Source organism: Pinus tabuliformis, chromosome 2_2 (genome assembly GCF_031772625.1).
Source record: "Pinus tabuliformis cultivar Carrire ecotype Pingquan chromosome 2_2, CPIR1, whole genome shotgun sequence".
Taxonomy (NCBI): Eukaryota; Viridiplantae; Streptophyta; class Pinopsida; order Pinales; family Pinaceae; genus Pinus; species Pinus tabuliformis.
The window spans coordinates 1,314,521,570-1,314,542,271 of record NC_142300.1 but is presented as its reverse complement, the minus strand read 5'-3'; the positions used below and the strand labels follow the sequence as shown (position 1 = coordinate 1,314,542,271).

General features: G+C 40.2%; 1 protein-coding gene across 2 annotated transcripts in view; it reads left to right on the top strand.

Moving 5' to 3' along the window:
• OVA2 (tRNA synthetase class I (I, L, M and V) family protein) overlaps positions 1-20,702 on the top strand; it is a 391,242-nt gene that overhangs the window by 278,437 nt on the left and 92,103 nt on the right. Inside the window, exons 15-18 of one of the 2 annotated variants that reach the window (XM_089406156.1) lie at positions 5,336-5,464; positions 6,513-6,670; positions 6,760-6,924; positions 7,284-7,409. In XM_089406156.1, the coding sequence (XP_089262282.1) occupies positions 5,336-5,464; positions 6,513-6,670; positions 6,760-6,924; positions 7,284-7,409 (578 nt within the window). The remainder of the gene's footprint in view (positions 1-5,335; positions 5,465-6,512; positions 6,671-6,759; positions 6,925-7,283; positions 7,410-20,702) is intronic. The other variant, XM_089406157.1, reaches the window with a different exon arrangement.

Genomic DNA, 20,702 nt, shown 5'->3' with positions numbered 1-20,702 from the left:
CTAGGGGAGCATTTCAGCCAGTGCCGGGATTGTATAGAATCTAGAGGCTTAGTTCTTCGGTTGCTGGGGTTTAGGAAGTTGTGGGCAGTTTGCGAGAAGTGAAGTTGGTGGGGTGCTGTGGACATAACAGTACCTAACGAGAAAAACCAAGGTAGAGGGAGTCGCTACCGAGGCAAATTTCTAGCCAAGGAATCCAGATCATTGTTGTAGGTGCACATGAGATCGGAGAGGTGCGACTCGACAGCTGGCAGGTGGATTTCCAGGAGGGAAATCGAGTAGAGAACTTCCAGGACAGAAGTAGCGACTTAGAGGGAGTCGAAGAGAGAACTTCCAGAGGGAAGTAGACACTCGAAGGAGTCAAAGGGAGAGCAGAGAGATGGCCATGAATGGACTGAGGGATTAGGACAGGCTAGATGGGGTGTCCAACTTTGTGGTCTGGAAGGCCAGGATCCTGTCCATTCTAGATAGACATTGCATCAAGGCCTTCGCCTTGAGAACAGTGACTATCCCAGTTGACCCGACTGATAATGAGAAGTACGAGGAGGCAATGGCCAAGGCGAAATGCATCATCCTTGATGGGGTCAAGGATCATGTGGTCCAACATATTGCCGAGAAGGATACGACAAAGGAAATGTGGGACACCTTGAAGACGTTGTACCAGCATATTTTCGTGCAGAGGAAGATGTTACTTGAGAATCAGCTGCGATCATACCAGATGCAGAAGGGGGAGCAAATAGATCACTTCCTCGGGAGGTTGAAGGAGATCCAGGACCAACTGACTTCCATAGGGGCAACGTCAGATTAGGAATGGATGTGGAGGACCAACCTAAACGTAGTCTCCGAGGAGTGGGAGACATTTGTCCAGAGCATTTTGGGTAGAGCAAATATTCCAGATTGGGAAGAATTGTGGGCATCTCTTCGCCAATCAAACAACTGAGCAAGATGGGAAGTAGCAGCAAAGGATTCCGGATGAAGAAGGAAGAGGAAGAGGATGCAACTCTGGCATCTGCAGGGAAGCAGGAGAAGAGGAAGAAAAGGGACCTCTCCAAGGTTAAGTGCTTCAACCATGGGGAACTGGGTCATGATGTGAACCAGTGTCCAAGGAAGAAGAACAAGGGAGAGGCGTTTGACTCCAAGGCAACACCAACGAAGGTGGAAAAGGAGGTAGAGGAGGATGACGATTGTGCCATGAGTGCTCATGTACCTCTAGAGAAGAGGTGGGGAGACATCGAGCTGTAGTCAAGAAGACTGCAGGTGATGAGGGGCAGGATCCTTAAGGTACCCAAACTCTTGGATTATACCTTGCTACGGGAGCCCAAAAGAGAGAGTAGCAAGACTAGTGGATGTCGTTAGAAATGGATGCGGATGAAGCGACAGAGAGTGCTATAGTGCAGGAGTTCCGGGAAACGCAGAGCTAGTAGGTTGTAGCAGTGCGAGAGGCATAGAGAGGGTTGCAACAGTGCAGGATGGCACAAAAAGGTTTGCAGTGGTGCGAGAGGCAGGGAGTTGTTGCAGCATCACAAAGGTAGTAGAGGGAGCACTTGTTAGCAACAGAGAGAGCTTCAACATCGGGAGTGTTTCTAGCCTGACAGGGATGTCAACAGTTGGGTGGAACAATTACTTACTTCTTAGTAATTGAGTTGCATTGCAGTAGAAGTTGGCAGTAGCACAATGCAACATGATGAGAGGGGGTTGCAGTGTTGGGAGAAAGGACCAGTAGCAGCATGGATGCAAAGGGAGCTGCCGTACGGATGCAGTAGTGGCAGTGGCAGGGCCATGGGCAGTAGTACAGGATGCAGCAGTGCAGAGGATGTTGGGCGGTGAGGCCTAGCATCAACACAGATATTAGTGCCGTATAATCAGAGTGATGCTTAGTGTGGAGTATTACTAGAGCACAGTCCTCGCTAAGAGGGAGTGTTGATTTGGGGTAGCATCGGATGTGCTCTAGCCATGAAAATTGGCAGAGAGGTTAAAGCGCATGAGATCTCCAAGACCCAGAAATGGCTTGGGTAGATTCTAACCGGTTTGGGAGATATTAAAATAATTAATATTTTTAATGGAGTTCTTAAGTCTAAACTTAGGTAAAATAAAATATTAATGGGTATTAATATAAAATTGGGTTAGAAGGTTCCAAAATACATGGATTAAGCCAAATCTAATCTTAGCCGTTGATTAGAGATGTAATCTTGGTCGTTGAAGGACCAACATGAAAAGTATAAGAGGAGGCTTGAGGGTCAGTTGGAGAACGCACTAGAGTGATCAGTCATTCGATTTTCTAGAGCGGGGTTTGCTAAGAAAAGTAGAATCAGTGATCAGTTTGCAGCGAGGGGTAGTGAGTACTGACAGAGAGGTAGAGATAGTGGCGAGAGACCAACGTAGAGGCAGAGAGGCAGAAGCAAAAGCTAGAGAAGGCGACGCAGAGGCTAGCTAAGACAACACAGAGGTGAGAGGGCCTGTGTCATCCATGCAGAGGGCAGTAGGAGTGATACAGAAGACTATAGAGGTTGCGCAGTGCCCAGGAGGGCTGATGCAGAGGGTTTTGAGGTTGACGCAGAGGCCAGGAGGGTTGACGCAGTGCTTCAGTTGTGCTGGAGAGGGTTTCATGGGAAATGTTTTTGAATATCTGCTTCCGAAAAGAGAGGTATTATTGCCGGTTATTTTTCTCTGTCGGGTGAGCCAGTTTGGCACCCAGTTGTACTCAAGGATAGACTGCATAATAAAATAAACCCTCAGAATTGCTGCACCGGTTTTCCCAAGTTGGGTTTTTCCGGGGACGAGTTGTCCAAAAATAACAGTGTCACTTGTGTGTTTTCTATTTCTTTCAACTGTTGATCTGTAGATGGTTGAGACTATATTGTGTTTATTTCGATGTTTATATGTTTAAATAACTTGTTCGTAATTAACAAGTAGGAGAAATAAATCAGAAAAATACAGATAAAATTTCTAACGGGTAATACTTAGAAATTTCAACACTTAGCTTACAAGTACAACTTTGGTGATCAATTATGATAAATGTTATATATTGAAATTTTAAAGCTTGAAACTCTAAGATTGATCAATCATGAGACTCAATATGTTGTATGTTACTAATTTGTGGACGTGGTTGATAAAGATTATAACTTCTAGGTGATTGTTGTTATATGGTTCATTCTATGTTTTTTATATCTAATTCATCATTCTACATGCTTTTGTTGACATATATGCATCAAAATATAATATATATATATATAAGCGCTCCCTGAATCGCTCCCAAACCGGGAGCTTCTGAAAATGTCGCTCCCCTTCCCGCTTCCGCTCCCGCTCCCTGTTTTCGCTCCCGCTCCCAAGTAACCTTGATCCATACCCAATGTGCCCATGGAAAAAACAAGCATACACACTTGATTGCATAATGAAAGACATACCTTTAGGATTCGATGACCCACCTTCAAACATATGCTTTCCACAGATGGGTGAGGGGACATACGACTGGCTCAAGGAGAAGAGATCAACTGGCACATATATTGACTAGACTAGTGGTTGTCATGGGCTGCTGGCTGAAGACAATCTAGGATAAAAATTCTCCTATGGGGTCACCTACTGGTGGTGGGTAATATCAATATGCCACTAGCCCACTGTTGTTTCTTTGTCTAGTTTATACCTTGTAGGGTTTCCCTTTGCAAGGCTTGCTAGATTTTGCCGCAACAATGCCTTCATCCCTTCTTTTTTAATTTCTTTGGTGATACATCCTAGATGAACGAGCTATGAGAAAAGACAAGTGTCCTTAACAATGCGAGATACGAGCTATTGGCTGATCCCAGTCACACTAGAGAAGTAGTGAGGATGCATGCACATGGGTGGTGAAGTGATACTAGCACATGTCTCTCTGATCCATCATGTGAGTTCTAGAGAAGGTGAGTGGTACAAATTAATTGGTTGTTGAGTAGAGTGGAGTCGAAATGAAATAGGAGTGAGAGAATGAGTTAAAGTGGGATGAGTGGGGATAGATCTCAAGCGAGAAGTGGGGTCAAACTTAGTTAAGAGTAGTCATGAGTGAGGTGGTGAGAAGTGGAGTGGGAAGACAAGTTAAGAGAGAGAAAACTCACATGAAAGGGAAAGGACTAGTTAACACAAAAGAAAAGGTGAGTTAAGTGTGCATGCTTCAGACAACTGGGAGTAAGAATCAATTAACTGATAGAATCTTCCTCGGGATTACCACCAATGGCCACCTCTTCTTCTAATTAAGGCACGCACTCTAGTTATCTCTCTTGAACTTCATGCATGCATTCCAATCTCATTAACACGTTCACACCTCATCATGCCAAATGTCATTCTCTAAGGAAGCCATGTGTCACAATATGAAGGCTGCCACATGTCACTTAACTGCTAAAATTAGAAACTCTTTAGATACTGCTGGATGTATACTCATCGGGCTTGATTTCTCGAGAGGAATACAAGAGTGTGCTCGAAATTGGCATACAAGCACCCAAACCTCAAACGCTGAAAAATAATCCCTCCATCATGACCAAGTTCTGTGCAACTTGTCTCCAGAATAGGAACAAATTCAATCAGATGTGCCTGTGCCTGGAACTTCATAATGCAACCAAAACCTATGACTCATATACCAATGCCTGAAATCCATCATTAGTCACCAGCAAGATGATAAATGCTGGCCTTTAACCCTCAAGCTTTCTTGGAAGCAAATATAGTGGTTAACAGTACCATGATGTCTACATTACCCTCCTTAATGAGCTTCTTCTCTGCCCCGTGTGCCCTGCCCCTCTAGTTTCAGGTCTGTGGATTCAGCCTTGTCCAAGTATTGTTATCTTTCCTATGGAATTATAGAAGTGACCCATAGCTCTTACCCTCAAACCATTAGCTCCTCCTTTTCCTATAAGTCCAATTCTCGTCCCATGAACATGTGGTATGATGAGGAGTGCAAATGCTTTCAACAAACACCTCAATTACACCTTTTTCCACAACCCTACTTTGTTTGCACCGCAATAGGTGCACATTGTAAATAGGTTGTTCTAAATGCAACTAAATTAGTACAATATGATATTATTTAAAAATGATTGGAATGTATTGCTTGCATTTTTATAGTGGTTTATAAGTATCTTTATAATTGAATTTCAGTTGAAATGAGGTAATATTTTTCATGTAAATGGCTTCGTCATATGTAATAAGCCTTAACTGGCCCAAATAAATTATTGACTAATGTTATGTTTCATTCTAAGTTGGCAGTTGTCATGGTAAAACCTGAGAGATGAGTTTTATGTTTGAAAATGCTGCTTTTGAAATCTTAGTTTTTCATTCCATGGTTGACTCCAGTTTGTGTCTTGTGGCGGCGTGTAATTAGGGACTTCATGGGCTGCTGTTGTGAAAGGAAGAGAGGGGCTGTTTTGGCCTTCCGATTTATATCTTGAAGGAAGTGATCAGCATAGAGGCTGGTTTCAGAGCTCCTTGTTAACTAGCATTGCAACTACAGGTGGGGACAATTTGACCTTACTCTTCTCGTAATGATTTCAGTTACAACTTGAGGGGACATTGCTTAATGAAATGCTAGATTGATCTGTGGTTGAGATGGATGATGGGATATCAGGATTAAAAGCTCTTCAATTGGTATCTTTAATTAAATGGGGATTATTAGTATGTTTTTTTGCAGAGGCCATGAAATCAATTTTCCATGATGTCTTTTAGTTAAACTTGACGACAATGAAAATAAAGTCCTTTGCAATGAGGGTAGAAATTATTTATTGCAATTGAGTAATTGGTATGGAAATTCAAGGATGTGTGTTTGACATTAAATCCTTGCTTTCTTCTTGATGCTAGGAATTTTTAATCGCGTTTGAGCTCTGGCTAGTTTAGCTTTGACTGATGCTAAGTAAAAACCTCTCTGATTTCATTGATGTGATATCAATCCAAGATAAGGGCCCTTGATTGTCAGAAGCTTGAGCTTTCCATGTATTATGTGCTTGGTAAAGGATTTGATTCATCTTGATTACAGTCATCATTATTCTAAACGTTGATTATTTTCTATTTCTAAAATTTGTGTTGAACAAAATTTTGGGATTCCCACCTAGGTACTCAATTTTCTATTTTGATGAAATCTATTAATAACATATACTGTAGTATCTTCTAAATGTATTTACAACAAATTTACATGAATAGATTATTCAACCTCAAGGTTGTCACTTCTTATCGTTGATGGAAGTGCTGAAAATATGGAACTGGCTATAGTACTCAAGGGAGTAAGGCAATCTACAGTCACATGTGGAAGGAGGACCATCATCCTGTTGAAGTGTTTAAAACCTCCTTTTCAGCCTCTCAGTTGTAATTTGCATTTTATCCAATGCACCTTGTATTTGTTTTCCCAATTTGCAGATTATCCTTGTATCCTGCATAATACTGGGGCAACGTCAGAACCTTTTAAACATGCCACAGTGGAGTATGATTATTGGTTATCTACAGATTTTGATTTTATTTACTGAAATTAACGGGGATAGAGACAGTTGTCATTTGTTATGCCTCATCAGGACCAATTGTTCTGCCTCTGGTGTATGTAGGACGGGCACCATACAAGAGTGTTTTAACACATGGATTTGTTTTGGATGAGAGGGGTCATAAAATGAGTAAATCCCTTGGCAATGTGATAGATCCATGGACTGTTATTGAGGGTGGGAAAAATCAAAAGGTTTGTAATTGTCACTTGTTTGATCTCATGCTCTCTTTCATTTTTACATCTTTATATAATTGTATACCCACATTAGGATTTCTATACAGGAGGCACCTGGATATGGAGCAGATGTGTTACGGCTTTGGGTTTCAAGTGTTGATTATACAAGTGATGTGATGATTGGTGCACAAATTCTCAAGCAAATGTCTGAGACATACAGAAAATTGCGTGGAACATTGAGATATCTTCTTTCAAATCTTCATGACTGGAAAGTAAGTGCCAACATGACCATTGTTATTAGAAATTTATACCAAGTTTTAAAGCATTTCCTTCTAAAGTTTAGGACATCAGCCACCAGAGGGATTTGTTGAAACACATCTAGTTTTTTTTTCAGCACAAATGGCCAGTCATCAATTTTCTTTGTGTCAGTATATCATACATTTCTTAAAGTCATGAAATATGATATTGGTTTGCAATCATCTTAACCTTTTAAAGCGACTGTTAAGTGCCGCTTGTTTACTGATTGTTGTATAATAAAATATAAGTCTTTTTAGATTAAATGTTGAGTAGCAGATCAATTATATGATTTTTTCTTGTTCATGTCCTTACCTGATTTGTTGTATGTTTACAGCCAGAGAGTGCTATTATGTATAAGGATCTCCCATTGATTGACAAACATGCTCTTTTTCAACTAGCTAATGTGATCAACAGTATCAAGGAGAGCTTTGAGTGCTATCAGTTCTATAAGATTTTCCAGGTACTATTTCTCAAAGGCTTGCCAATAGAACAATGTCTAGCAAATATTAATTGGAAGTGAGTTTTTTAACCAATAACATAGGTTTTTCCAGCAAACACAGACTTTTATCATGGATTTTTAAAATGCTTATCAATGTTACAACATTTTGAATTTTCTACAAGATGCATAGTAGAAAGTTAGAAACCAAATTTTTGATCTGATAATTACTACCTAATGATCTTTAAATAATTTATCTCATTCCACTGATATCATTGAACAATTGTAAACAGAAAACCTCAATAGTAAATGCAGCGGAAACAGTAAAGATCATAGAAAGACAGCCATGCACAATAGTGACAACAATTTTACCCTGGGAAACCAACCTTGTGAGAAAACCCAACTACTTGTATTTTAGGAGAAATTATTCTTCAGCAAGGCTTACATATCCAAATTGTCTAGAAATCTGTGCTGATGTCCAAGTAAAAACACGATTCAACCTGGTGAAAATCAGCAACAAGATAACACTGGTCAAAACCAGTCAAAGCAGTCAACTCTGGTAAAATTTGGCCTTGCGGTCAACTATGGTCAATCTGTGGTTGACTGTGGTCAAACTGGTCAAACTTTGGCCTCCGGCTCCTGCAGTTGACTGTGATCAAACTGGTCAAAATTTGGCCTGTGGCTTGTCTGGTCAACGCGTTCAACCTGCAGTTGACTAAGGTAAAATTTGGCCCTCCTGTGGCTTGGTCAATGTTCAAACTAATAACTCGATCAAACTCTAGTTAATTCGGTCTCTTTCTGTAACATGGGCGGCTGTTCTAGAAGAGAGAAGAGGAATGACTGATGATGAAAATGATGTGTCACATCATGTATATTTCCCTGTGGAAAAAGTTGCAATAAAATCACGATTACATCGGCAAAATACGAGTTTTTGAGCTGGCTGATGTTATCGGCCAAGTTTTTGGCGATTTTTTGAAAAATGAAAAACTTGTGATTTTATCGTATAAGTCACGATAAACGCAAGAGTAGATCCAAAAAATCATGTTAGGTGTTCGAGCCGCATATAAGTGAGGAAAAGGGTGAAATTTTCACTAATTTTTCACTGTAATGTTTTGCATTCGTGCTTGTGGAGAGAGGTGGTGTTTGCCACTGCCCAAGGGAGGAGATTTACCAGTTTTGTGGCATGGATTTGGAGATTTATCCACTGCTCAACGTGAGAGATTTAGTGTGCCGATTTGCTGCTGCCAGGTATGTATTTTAATTTCTCTCTGTCTTTGTAACACAAATGGCTTTTTAAATCCATCTATCAATTTGTTTTTAGTTTGTTGTTGCTTTGAAATTTGAATCAAAACGTTTCAGACTTCATTTACCCTAGATTGTTTATCGTAGATTGTTTACATGTTTAAAAAATTCAAACCCTTGTTTAACGAATCCAAGTGTGTTCACTGTTAACTTCAGTGAGTGAGAAGAGACATTTAAAATTTAAAATTATCAATTACAATTATGTTTGCTTCCTATGTGCTGGGAAATTTTTAATTTTTTTCAATTTTTTTATGCCCAAAGTTCAGATTCAAGTTCAAAGTTTCAAACAAAATGCCGAGGAATTTGGACCTGTTGAAAATTGTAACTAGTTTCGGTCTTCATAATGACCCAATTGTAATCATGACATTGTATATTCTTTCTAAAGAAAGAAAAAGAAAGAAATATAAATTATATTTTTATTTTGGAGTATGGGTTTCATACTCAAGTTTGAGTCAAAAACATTTTTTCGTGCTTTTAGGTTTTCTAGATCTTTCTAGGATAAAGAATAATATTGGTCATGTGTCATAGTCCTATTACGAAACAATCTAGCATGGGTCCTAGAATGGGTACTGTTGTTGCTGCCTAGCACACACACACCTAAGTTAGTGTGAGAAAAAGCCCTTAACCCCACAAGGTGTAGCTTGGTGGCAAAACTAAGAGATGGGGCTGTCACCTATTCCTAACTCTCTCCGTTAAAGCTCTCTCCTAGGTAAGCTAAGGGGAGTGGTCAATTGGACTAGGAGATCCTAAGGTCAATTGGACTACTTCAAGATTATGAGCAAGTTAATTTGATGAACAATACAAGATATGGAATAAAAGATATTCTCAATAATCATCAACACATAATTCAAAAGATAAACATGTAAAACCAGTGGCTTAATGATTGCTTCAAATAATAAACACTTGTTGAGATAAGATATAATAGATAACAAGTAATCCTGCAAAACAAATCAATGTTAGATAGGAGATATCCACTTGTAGGATGTAAATTGCAAAGAGATGCTTTAAGCCAAGATACTATCATTCATGATCCAAAAGCATGTAAAATAGCAATTTAAATGACTTGCAAAATGAAATGTGATGAACCAAAGCTTCACTTGCAAAAAAGAAAGGTATTGCACTTGCTCAGTGACATACTTCAACAACAATAAAATGATAACTTCAATGGATGTTCATCATAACAAGTACATATGTTAAAATTGGCAACTAGGGCCAAATTCTACCTTGCGACAACTCATTTGATAGAGATGATGATAGCATTAAATTCCTCTTTTCGAGAGGATCAAAATTGATATAAAGATCATCCAATTTGGACAAGCAGAAGTGTGCTTTTGAATTTATGCCGACAATTGTTTAGGTCGGCCACATCATCACGTAGGCTCATGAAGCCCAATGGGCATGACTCTTCATCCTCAATGACTTGTATAAATACAAGTGCCTTCTCACCTCATTTGGCGTCATCATCACTCATTCTTCTCTCTCCTTCTCTCATTTGTTTGTACAACATTGGGTGTTCTCTCTCTCTCTCTCTTACATGTGGCACAAGGAGGATGAATTTCTGGAAAAAATTACAGGGCCAAAAATTTCAGACTTTTCTGCAGTTTGACCAGTGTTGACTTTGACTTCAATTTTCTGGGCAGGTTTTTGTTTGGGTAGGCTGTACACTTTGGCACAGGAACCAAGGTATTTTGGGTACTTTGATTGCGACAGAAAATTGTGGGTTGGCCACAGGTTTTACGACAAAAGTTTGACCATTGACCTTGTGGATGTTTTGGGTTGATTTTGACCTCCTAATCAAGTTGAGTTTGACTAAGTTTACCGAGCTTCAAGGGTGACATTTTGCTGCTGATTTGACCACCATTGACTTTTTGGTTAGGGCTGAATTTGACTGCAGTTGATCGCAGATTTGACAGGGTTATTTTGAATGTGATTTGGCAAGTCAATTTTGACTTTTGTACTCTCTCTGATGAACATTTGATATAATAATAAGAAGATTTGATCAAAGGGATTCCCCACATTGGGGTTTTTCTCTGGCATCCACCAAATTTGGTGTCCTCTTTATCTTGGCTCGTCTTCTACATTTTGTTTCATGTTCTATCTACTTTTACTGTCGATGTGATTTAGGAGGCATGCTACCTACCATTGGAAAGGTCTCGTCGAGGGCTATGTGATAATGCAGCTTTCCTTTGCATTTGCCTTGAGTTTGACCACTTATTTCTTGATTTTCCTAAAGGGCTTCTTCTCGTTGTCATATTTGTTTTTGAGAGCTTAAACCCTTTTGCAACACTTCTTGATAGATTCTTAGGGCCCTTAGGGATTTTGCTGAATTGTTATCACATGCCTTGATATTCCTTCTATGGCTTTGGCATCATTTCAAGCTCTTTGCCATGATTCCTAAAGCTAGGTCTTTATTCCTAGGGCTAGGGCATCAATCCAATGTCTAGGGCTTTGATGTCAATGACAACTTCACTCAACATTCTCCCCCTTTGTCATTGACGACAACAATCCTACCATTTCTCCCCCTTTGACATCAATGGGAAATGGGGTGCTCCCCCTGTTAGCATCTTCTCATCACTTTTTGACATGTGCTCCCCCTATCTGCAATGCCTCATTTATTTCTATCATTGAGAACTTTTAGTGCTCCCCTTCAGCTTGTGCTTCTGATTTTCATCTTCCTTCTAACATCCAAATCCATGCTAGGATCATCAACATTTTTTACCATTAGCATCACAATGTCAATTGTCCCTTCATATGTCATGTGAAAACGTTGTTTGTAGCAATGGCTTCTTTTCTTTAGGGATTGAAGTGCATGTCCAATGTGGTCGATAACCTCATCTGACAGTAGAATCTTCAAGAGAGTACATCCTTCAATTGTTTCATTTTTATTCCAACTTAACTTTTTCTTTCAGTGCATGTACTTGGGTCATCTTGCAAGCTTCATTGGGAAACTTTGATTTTCACCCATTAAGCTTTTGAACACTTCAAGTATGTGTGTCATATCTCTATGTTCCATGCTTTTGAGTTGATTGTTTTATTGAAGATTTTGGTAACATACTTGGATTTTCTTTCGCTTGTACTTATATTCACAAAGTTTTGCTTGATTTCCTTTTCTGTACTTCTGCAACCTTCGTGTGATCAAATATTAATCATTTTACACTGTTTAGTCTTCACTTTGTTTATCTGCCTTTGAGAACTTAACTTGAAGATAGTTTAATAATTTAGACCAGTGACTAGCTCATGACTTTCATTCTTGGCTCCTCTTGTTTTCTTCTCCAAACTTTGTTGGAATATTCTCTATCCTTGGTAGGACAATTTTGTTCCCTGTTTTTCTTTAGTGACCACTTCATGCTACTTCTACAGTTTCATACTATACGTCCGAAATTGTGACATTGATAGCATTTTATATTGTACCTGAATAATGGAGCAAATGAATTATGGTTTCCACTGTTGTATCCAATAGGACCTCTGGTTTGGTAGCTTGCAAATTGGTCTCTGGAAGTCTGATAAGAACTTCTATTGCTTGCATAATCATTCTTGGTATAGGCTCTACAATCTTTTTCCTTGTTCCCGAAATTTGTACATGAAAAGCAATGACCAAGGAATATGGTTTGATTCCTGGTTGAGTGGGTTTCCCTTGATGGTCTTTTGAGGTTATTTTTCTTTGAAAGAGGCTCAAACTTTTGTTGATTGTTGTTATTTCTTTCCATGTGTAGGGGCTCCTTGAGAACATTAACATAGCTTCTTGGTGGATGTTGAAGTTACTAATTTTCCTTAGTTAAAAACCCTTTATGCACTTTTTCTGATTTATTCCTACCTACTTGTTATTTTTCTTTAACAAGTTATTTACAAAGTAAATACTGAAAATAAACACCAGTGCACGCTCAACATATTACAGATCAACAACTAAAAGAAACAAGAACAAACACACCACATGACACCATTATTTTTGGACCAATGTCCCCGGAAAAATCCAATACGGGAAAGGATCTGAGGGTTTTCTTATTAAGCAATATCAGAGTACAATCTGGGTGCCGAAACTGGCCTACCCATCAGAGAATTTCCTTAGCAGCTATACCTCACAGTTTGAGAGAAATCTTCTCGCTGAAACCCTGAAAAATCCTTCTAGCAGTTCCTCAGCACAAAACTGCTCTGCAACCCCAGCGTCTGCCCAAACTGGACTGCATCAGCGTCTCCTAGTCCAGTGCTGGCCTTGCATCAGCCTTCCTTGGCCTGTATCATCCCCAGGAGGCCCTGCGTCAGCTCTGGGAGCCTATGCGTCAGCCACGCTAGCCCCTCTGGTCCTCTGCGCAGCACTTGGCTGCCTCTGTGTGGCCCTGTGTGAGCCCTTTCTGGCTCTGCGTCACCCTCCTTGGCTGTTGCGCTGCTCTCCTGGCATAATCTTTGCCTTCTCTATTTCTCTGTACTCAATGCCCCTCAGCTTCTCTCCCGATCACTAATTCTATCTCTCTTAGCAAACCCCGCTCTAGAGAATAGAATGACTGATCACTCTGGTGTATTCTCCAAGTGACCCTCAAGCCTCTTCTTATACTTTTCCTGTTGGCATATCAACGGCCGAGATTAAGTCCCTAATCAATGGCCAAAATTAGATTTGGCTTGATCCATGTCTTTTGGATCACTCTAACATATATTCATATTAATACACATTAATATTTTCTTTTCCCTAAGTTTAGACTTAAGGACTCCATTAAAAATATTAATTATTTTAATATCTCCTTATCTATTTAGAATCTGCCCAAACCCTTTCTGGGTATCGGAGATATCATGTGCCCCAACTTCTCCCCCAAATTTCGTGGCTGACCACATCTGATGCTACCCCAAATCAATAGTGGAGAAGCTCTTCCAAACTCATCTTGATTTCTTTGTTAATCTAGGTTGTCATTGATGTCAATATGGCAATATTCTGGACAGTAAACAATGATGTGAAGCCAAGTAGAGCAGATCCATGAGGTTGAATGCCTCTTATTATATATAGGCTTTCTAGGGGTACGAATTGCCTCCATGAGGCCGACTTGGTGCAGGTAGGTTGACTTCTCTTGGAAGGTCTTTTATGACTCAAATAAATTTCCTTTACATAATACAAGATGCCCAAAGGCGTCTTACATATTACAATGATTCAATTAACTCCTAGAATTTATGACAAAGCCCTAGAAGCACTCGATGGGTCCTCGACTTATAAATAAAATGACCTTGAACATGAAACCCATGCTTCAAAATAATAAAATAAAATTTCTTTTTTCTCTTTTCATCAAATACATAAAATCATGATTACATTAGATATTAGGAAGACTGAACCTAGTTACACTTTTCAACACTGTCAACTACTCAAACTAACCACCAACCACTATATTGCTCAAATGGATCAGTGCATACACTGTTAGTTCACTGTATTGCTCAGAATAAATAAGCATCAAAGCTCATATGCAGACAATCACATCAATGACCCAAATTGCCTGTATTACAGTAAACGCTGAACCCAAATATCTGATAATGGCATACTCCAAGATGCCTTAGGTCATTCCTATGACCTGCTACAAATGCTCTCAAACTCTGCCCATAGAGAACTAATAGCGCATGTCTTCTTACTGCTGATCACTGATCATAGATTGCTATCCATCTGTACAACAAGATGATATTTCCCTCAAGGACTGCTACCTTGTAAGATCATGATTATGTCACAAGACAGTACAAACTTTATCACTACAAGTTCTTAGGTCATCATAGTCTATGTCAAATATTACTTCAATGCCAACCATATGTAATAGACAACTCACTATATCATGCCCAAGTGTCAGGTCATTTGTCATGTCAATTGAAGCGCCAATTAGGTCTTCATAGCAATGAACTATGACTATAATAAGGTCGATGTTAAGTTGTTTTTAAGCTACTAACAATTATATTGGTCTATGTCAAGGATAAGATAACTGTAGTCAACTTGCTTGTCAAGTCAATGTATTAAGTCAAATGTCAAGTGAAGTTAATGTGTCAGGTTACTATGCCAAGTGACTATATATATCAGGTCTATCAGTCAACTCAAATCATTTTTACATGTCAAGACACATCAAGGTCTATGAAAATTCTATCACTGCAACAACTGATTTACTTTACCAACCTATTTTCCAATAAGTTATTTATAAAATTCCTTCAACAAACATTAAAATAAATTCCGCTGCAGATATCACACCATAATACAGGAACAAACACATGCACAAGAATCAACATATTGACATAGATATTTTGGACAACAGTCCCTGGAAAAGCCCAATGTGGGAAAACCGATGCAGCAAGGGAGGATTTTATTTTTCAACAATTCTTCAGTACAACAGGGTGCCAAACTAGCTTACCCAACAGAGAGAAAAAAAATTCTCCAACACTTCTAGTCTTAGCGTTAGCTTCGCTGACCTCTGCATAGCTCCCAGACACTCTGCGTCAGCCCCTGCCTCTCTGCGTCAGCACTGGGCCTCTCTGCGTCACCCATGCAAGCCCTCCAGTGACTGCGCAGTCTGCTACTGCCGTTGCCTCTGCCTGAGAGGCTCCGCGTCTGCCTCTCTAACCACTGCGCTAGTCTTCTGGTGCTGCTCTTGACTCTCTATTCCGTACTTGCTGCCTCCTACTACTCTCCAGACCACTAATTTGAATTTCTCAGCTAACCCCGCTCCAGAAATCAAACTGACTGGTCTCCCTCAGTGTGTCCTCCAACTGACCCTCAAGCCTCTTCTTATACTTTTCTTGTTGGTCCATCAACAATCGAGATTAAATTTCTAATCAATGGCTAAGATTATATTTGGCTTGATCCATGACTTTTAGACCCTTCTAACCCAGTTTTATATTAATACCCATTAATATTTTATTTTTCCTAAGTTTAGAGTTAGGAACTCTATTAAAAATATTAATTATTTTAATATCTCCCAAACCGGTTAGAATCTGCCCAAACCATTTTTGGGTCTTGGAGATCTCATATGCTTTAGTCTCTCCACCAATTTTCATGGCTAGAGGACATTCGATGCTACCCCAAATCAACACTCCCTCTTAGCGAGGACTGTGCTCTAGTAATACTCCTCACTGAGTATCAACCTGATCATCCAGCATCGGTGCCTGTGCTGATGCTAGGCCTCCCTGCCCAACATCCTCTACACTGCTGCATCCTATACTGCTGCCCATGGACCTGCCACTGCCACTGCTGCATCTGTACGACAGCTCCCTCTACATCCGTGCTGCTACTGATCCTTTCTTCCAACACTGCATCTGCACTGCAACATCACCCCCATTTCTGCTACTGAAATGGATTCTTTATCATCCCCATATTTTCCCTGAAATAATCAAACTCTATTCTTCCAAGGGCCTTGGTGAGGATGTTTGCCACCTGTTCTCCTGTAGGAGTGTAGCTTAACTGTACAGCTCCTCGTTGGACACAGTCTTTGACAAAGTAACATCGGATATCAATATGCTTTGAGCGATCATGAAATGCTGGATTCTTAGAGAGCTTGATGCAACTCTGATTATCGCACATGATCCTGGTCGCCTCCACTTTTCTTTGGAATAGGTTCACAAGTAGTTTTTAGAGCCATATGGCCTCACACGAAGCTGTGCTCTTTGCCATATATTTTACCTCAGATGAGCTTAGAGCCACAAACTTTTGTTTCCTACTGCACTAGGAGGTCATTCCTGATCCCATGTTGAAACAATACCCAAAGGTACTTTTCCGATCCACTGAACTTCCTGCCCTATCTGCTTCAGTAAATCCAGTCAATTTTATATCCTTACTCCTAGTGTACAAGAGTCCATAATCCATTGTTCCTTGTAAACACCTGAGAACATGTTTGGCTGCTACCTAGTGCGCCCTCTTCGGTTCCACCATGAACTGACTGATGGTGTTGACAGCATAGAAAATGTCTGGCCTAGTATTGACTAGATACATCAGGGACCCTATGAGCTGCCTGTATAAGGTGGGATCAACATCCTTGTCTTCTGATGCATCAATCTTCTTCCAGTTGGTGATCATTGGAGTAGCCATGGGTCTACAGTCCTCCATCCTGAATCTCTTCAGGATTTCTGTAGCATATCTCCCTTGCCCAAGGAAGATCTCTCCCTTTTGTTGCCAAACTTCCAACCCTAGGAAATAATGCATTCGTCCCAAATCCTTCATATCGAATTCTGTGGCTAGATTCTTCTTGCAGTCCCCGATGAGCCTGGATGATCCTGTCAGAAAGAGATCATCCACATACAATACTAAGATTAGAGGCTCATTCTCTACAACCAGATAGTAGAGATTTGGATTTGTGTCACTCTTGACAAATCGCATTTTCTGCAAGTAGCCATCGATTCGACCATACCATGCTCTAGGTGTCTGTTTCAGCCCATACAAGGCTTTCTTCAATTTGCATACATGAGACTTCTTCTCATGTGTCTCAAAGCTCTCTGGTTTTTCAATGTATACCTCTTTTTCTATCACCCCGTTTAGAAATGACGTTTTGACATCCATTTGATGAATCTTCCACCCCATCTGTGCTGCAAGAGATATCACGGTTCTAATAGATGTATACTTTGCTACCGGGGTGAAGGCCTCTTCGTAGTCAATTCCTTCCTTTGGAGCATACCCCTTAGCCACAAACCTGGCTTTATATTTCTCTACAATGTTGTCTGCAGTGTATTTGATCTTGTAGATCCACCTTGAACCTTCGACTGATCTATCTTGAGGCCTTGGCACTACCTCCTAGACATCGTTCATCATTATGGAGTTGTACTCCTCTATCATATCATCTAGCCAAACTTGATGTTGAGCTGCCTCCTGGAAACTGGCAGGCTCCCCATCCTAAGCTCTACTTATCCCTGATATCTATCTGGCTTTTTTTGCTTCGTCTTATTGTTTCTTGGCGCACTGATGAAGTCCTTTGCATCTTGTAGGATCTGACGAAGTTCCCTGCTGGTTCTTCCTCTACCAGCAGGTGCTTTTGTTAGCTCCTCCTCATCATGTGAATCTTCCTGACCCGAGGAAGAATTCTTTACTTCTGTTGGTTGAAGAGGTTTAACCAACAACTCCTCTTTTGACTGCTCCTCGAAAGGCATTTCACGAGATTTTCTGGAAGCCCTGTCCTCCATGAACTTCACATCTCGTCAAACCACTACCTTCCTGCTCCCTGGAAGATAGATTTTGTATGCCTTAGCGTTCTCGCTATATCCCACTAGATACCCTTTTTCCACAGTTTGATCCAGCTTTTTCCTCTTTTCCTCGGGTATGAGACAATATGCTAAACTCCCAAATATCCTGAAATCACTAACTTCAGGCGTTTCCCCTGTGAAAGCTTTCTTTGGAGTAATCTTGTCCAATGCCGGGTGAGGAGCCCTGTTCTGAACATAGACTACTGTGTTGCATGCTTCTGCCCACAGGAATTTTGGCATATCCTGATCATACATCATGGCCCTAGTTGCTTCTACAATAGTCTTGTTCTTCCTTTCTACTACTCCATTCTGCTCCGGATTGTAAGGAGCTGTCCACTCTCTTCTGATGCCCTCCTTAGTGCAAAAATCAGTGAAGTCCTTATCGACATACTCTCCACCATTATCTGAGCGCAAAACTTTTATTTTCTTCCCAGTCAGATTCTCCACCAGAGCCTTGAACTCTTTGAATCGATAGAAAACCTTGTCCTTGGTTTTCAGAAAATAAATCCAAGTTTTCTTTGAGTGGTCATCAATGAAGGTAAGGAAGTACTCGGCACCACTAAGAACTTTAGTGGACATAGGTCCGCAGATATCTGAGTGTATCAATCTTAGTACACTTTTGGCCCTGTTTTTACTTTTAGGAAACGCTGTTTGGCATATTTTCCTAGAGCATATCCTCTGCATGCATCATCTCGTTTCGTACTAAGATCTGGAACTTTGTTACAGTGCTCCTGAGAATTCTTAGAGCCCCATGGTGCAAATGTCCCATTCTTTTGTGCCATAGTTCGTTGAAATCTTTGTCTCCATGACTGCCTATTAGTGCCATTAGTGATTCTAATGGTAGTCTATAAAAGTTGTTACTTTTGATCCCGATCTGCATTTTCTTTTTTGAGCTTAGGTGTTTGACGTATACTTTCTCCTTGATGAAGAAGACGTCGTAGCCTTTGCCTTAAAGTTGCGACAAGGAAATTAAGTTCATCTCCAATCCTGATACATGCAACACATTGGTAGCACGGAACGCTCTCCCGATTCTGTTTGAAAAACTATGGTACCCCTCCCTACTGGAGTACACTGCCTTGTTCCCATGGTGATCTGAAAGTTCATCTTCTCCTCCTGATAATCTGAGAAACATTCTTGGATTCCTGTCATATGCTAAGAGGCTTCATTGTGTATATACCATATCTCTAATGATGTAGAACTAGTCATACAAGCCACTTCTTCTTCCAGCTTGGAAGCCAACATATAGAAATCGAAATCACTTTCTCTTGTGCAATTTTCTGAAAATATGTGTGAGTCTCCTGACGTAGATGCCTCTGCATCATGGTCTCGATCCATAACTAATTTTCCCTTCCTGTCTTTGATTACTTGCTCTGATACCATGTGAAAATTCTATCACTGCAACAACTGCATTACTTTACCTACTTATTTTCCAATAAGTTATTTATGAAATTCCTTCAATAAACATTAAAATAAATTTTGTTGTAGATATCACACCATAATACAGAAACAAACACATGCACAAGAATCAACACATCGACATAGATATTTTGGACAACAGTCCCCGGAAAAACCCAATGTGGGAAAACCGGTGCAGCAAGGGAGGATTTTATTATTCAGCAATTCTTCAGTACAACAGGGTGCCAAACTGGCTTACCCAACAGAGAGAAAAATTTTTCTCCAGCACTTCTCCCAGTCTCAGCGTTAGCCTGGCTAACCGTTGTGTAGCTCCCAAAAACTTTGCGTCAACCCCTGCCTCTCTACATCAACATTGGACCTCTCTCCGTCAGCACTAGGCCTCTTTGCGTCACCTATGTAAGCCCTCCAATGATTGCACAATCTGTTGCTGCCTCTGCATCTGCCTGAGAGGCTTTGCGTCTGCCTCTCCAACCTTTGCACTGGTCTTCTGGTGTTGCTCCCGACTCTCTGTTCTGTACTTTCTGCCTCCTGCTGCTCTCGAGACCACTAGTTCGAATTTCTCAGCTAATCCCGCTCCAGAAATCGAACTGACTGGTCTTCCTCAGTGTGTCTTCCAACTGACCCTCAAGCCTCTTCTTATACTTTTCTTGTTGGTCCATCAACAATCGAGATTAAATCTCTAATTAACGGCTAAGATTAGATTTGGCTTGATCCATGACTTTTGGATCCTTCTAACCCAATTTTTTTTTTCTATATAATACTACCTAAGCACCCACAGGGGGATTTGAACAGGTGACCTATCGCAAGGAGTGCCTTAACAGTGCACCCATTCACCATCAATCCAAAGCCCCGTGGGCTCTTCTAACCCAGTTCTATATTAATACACACTAATATTTTATTTTTCCTAAGTTTGGACTTATGAACTCCATTGAAAATATTAATTATTTTAATATCTCCCAAACCATTTATAATCTGCCCAAACCATTTCTGGGTCTTGGAGATCTCATGTGCTTTAGTCTCTCCACCAATTTTCATGACTAGAACACATCCGATGCTACCCGAAATCAACAAGGTCATGTACTCACTTCAATTCACTGCTAAGAATGTATGTCAGGTCACTGCTCAGATAATAAGAATAGTGTCGCTTTCAAGTATATATATATATATCAGTTCACTATTTACTTATTGTTAAAATCATCAACACTGCTATGTTAAGCTTCTCACTGTACAAGGTCACTATCAAGAGTGTTCTTGTCAATTAAGGTTCTATGTCACTGTTTTATATATTATTGCAAGGTCACATAAAGTAAGTATTATGTCACTGTGTTTTGGTTCAGAATTGCAATGAGAGGTTTGTCAACAAGATGCACAAAATAAAATTCAAAGTCAATGATTGGGTTATTGTCTTTGGTTCTTGAAGTT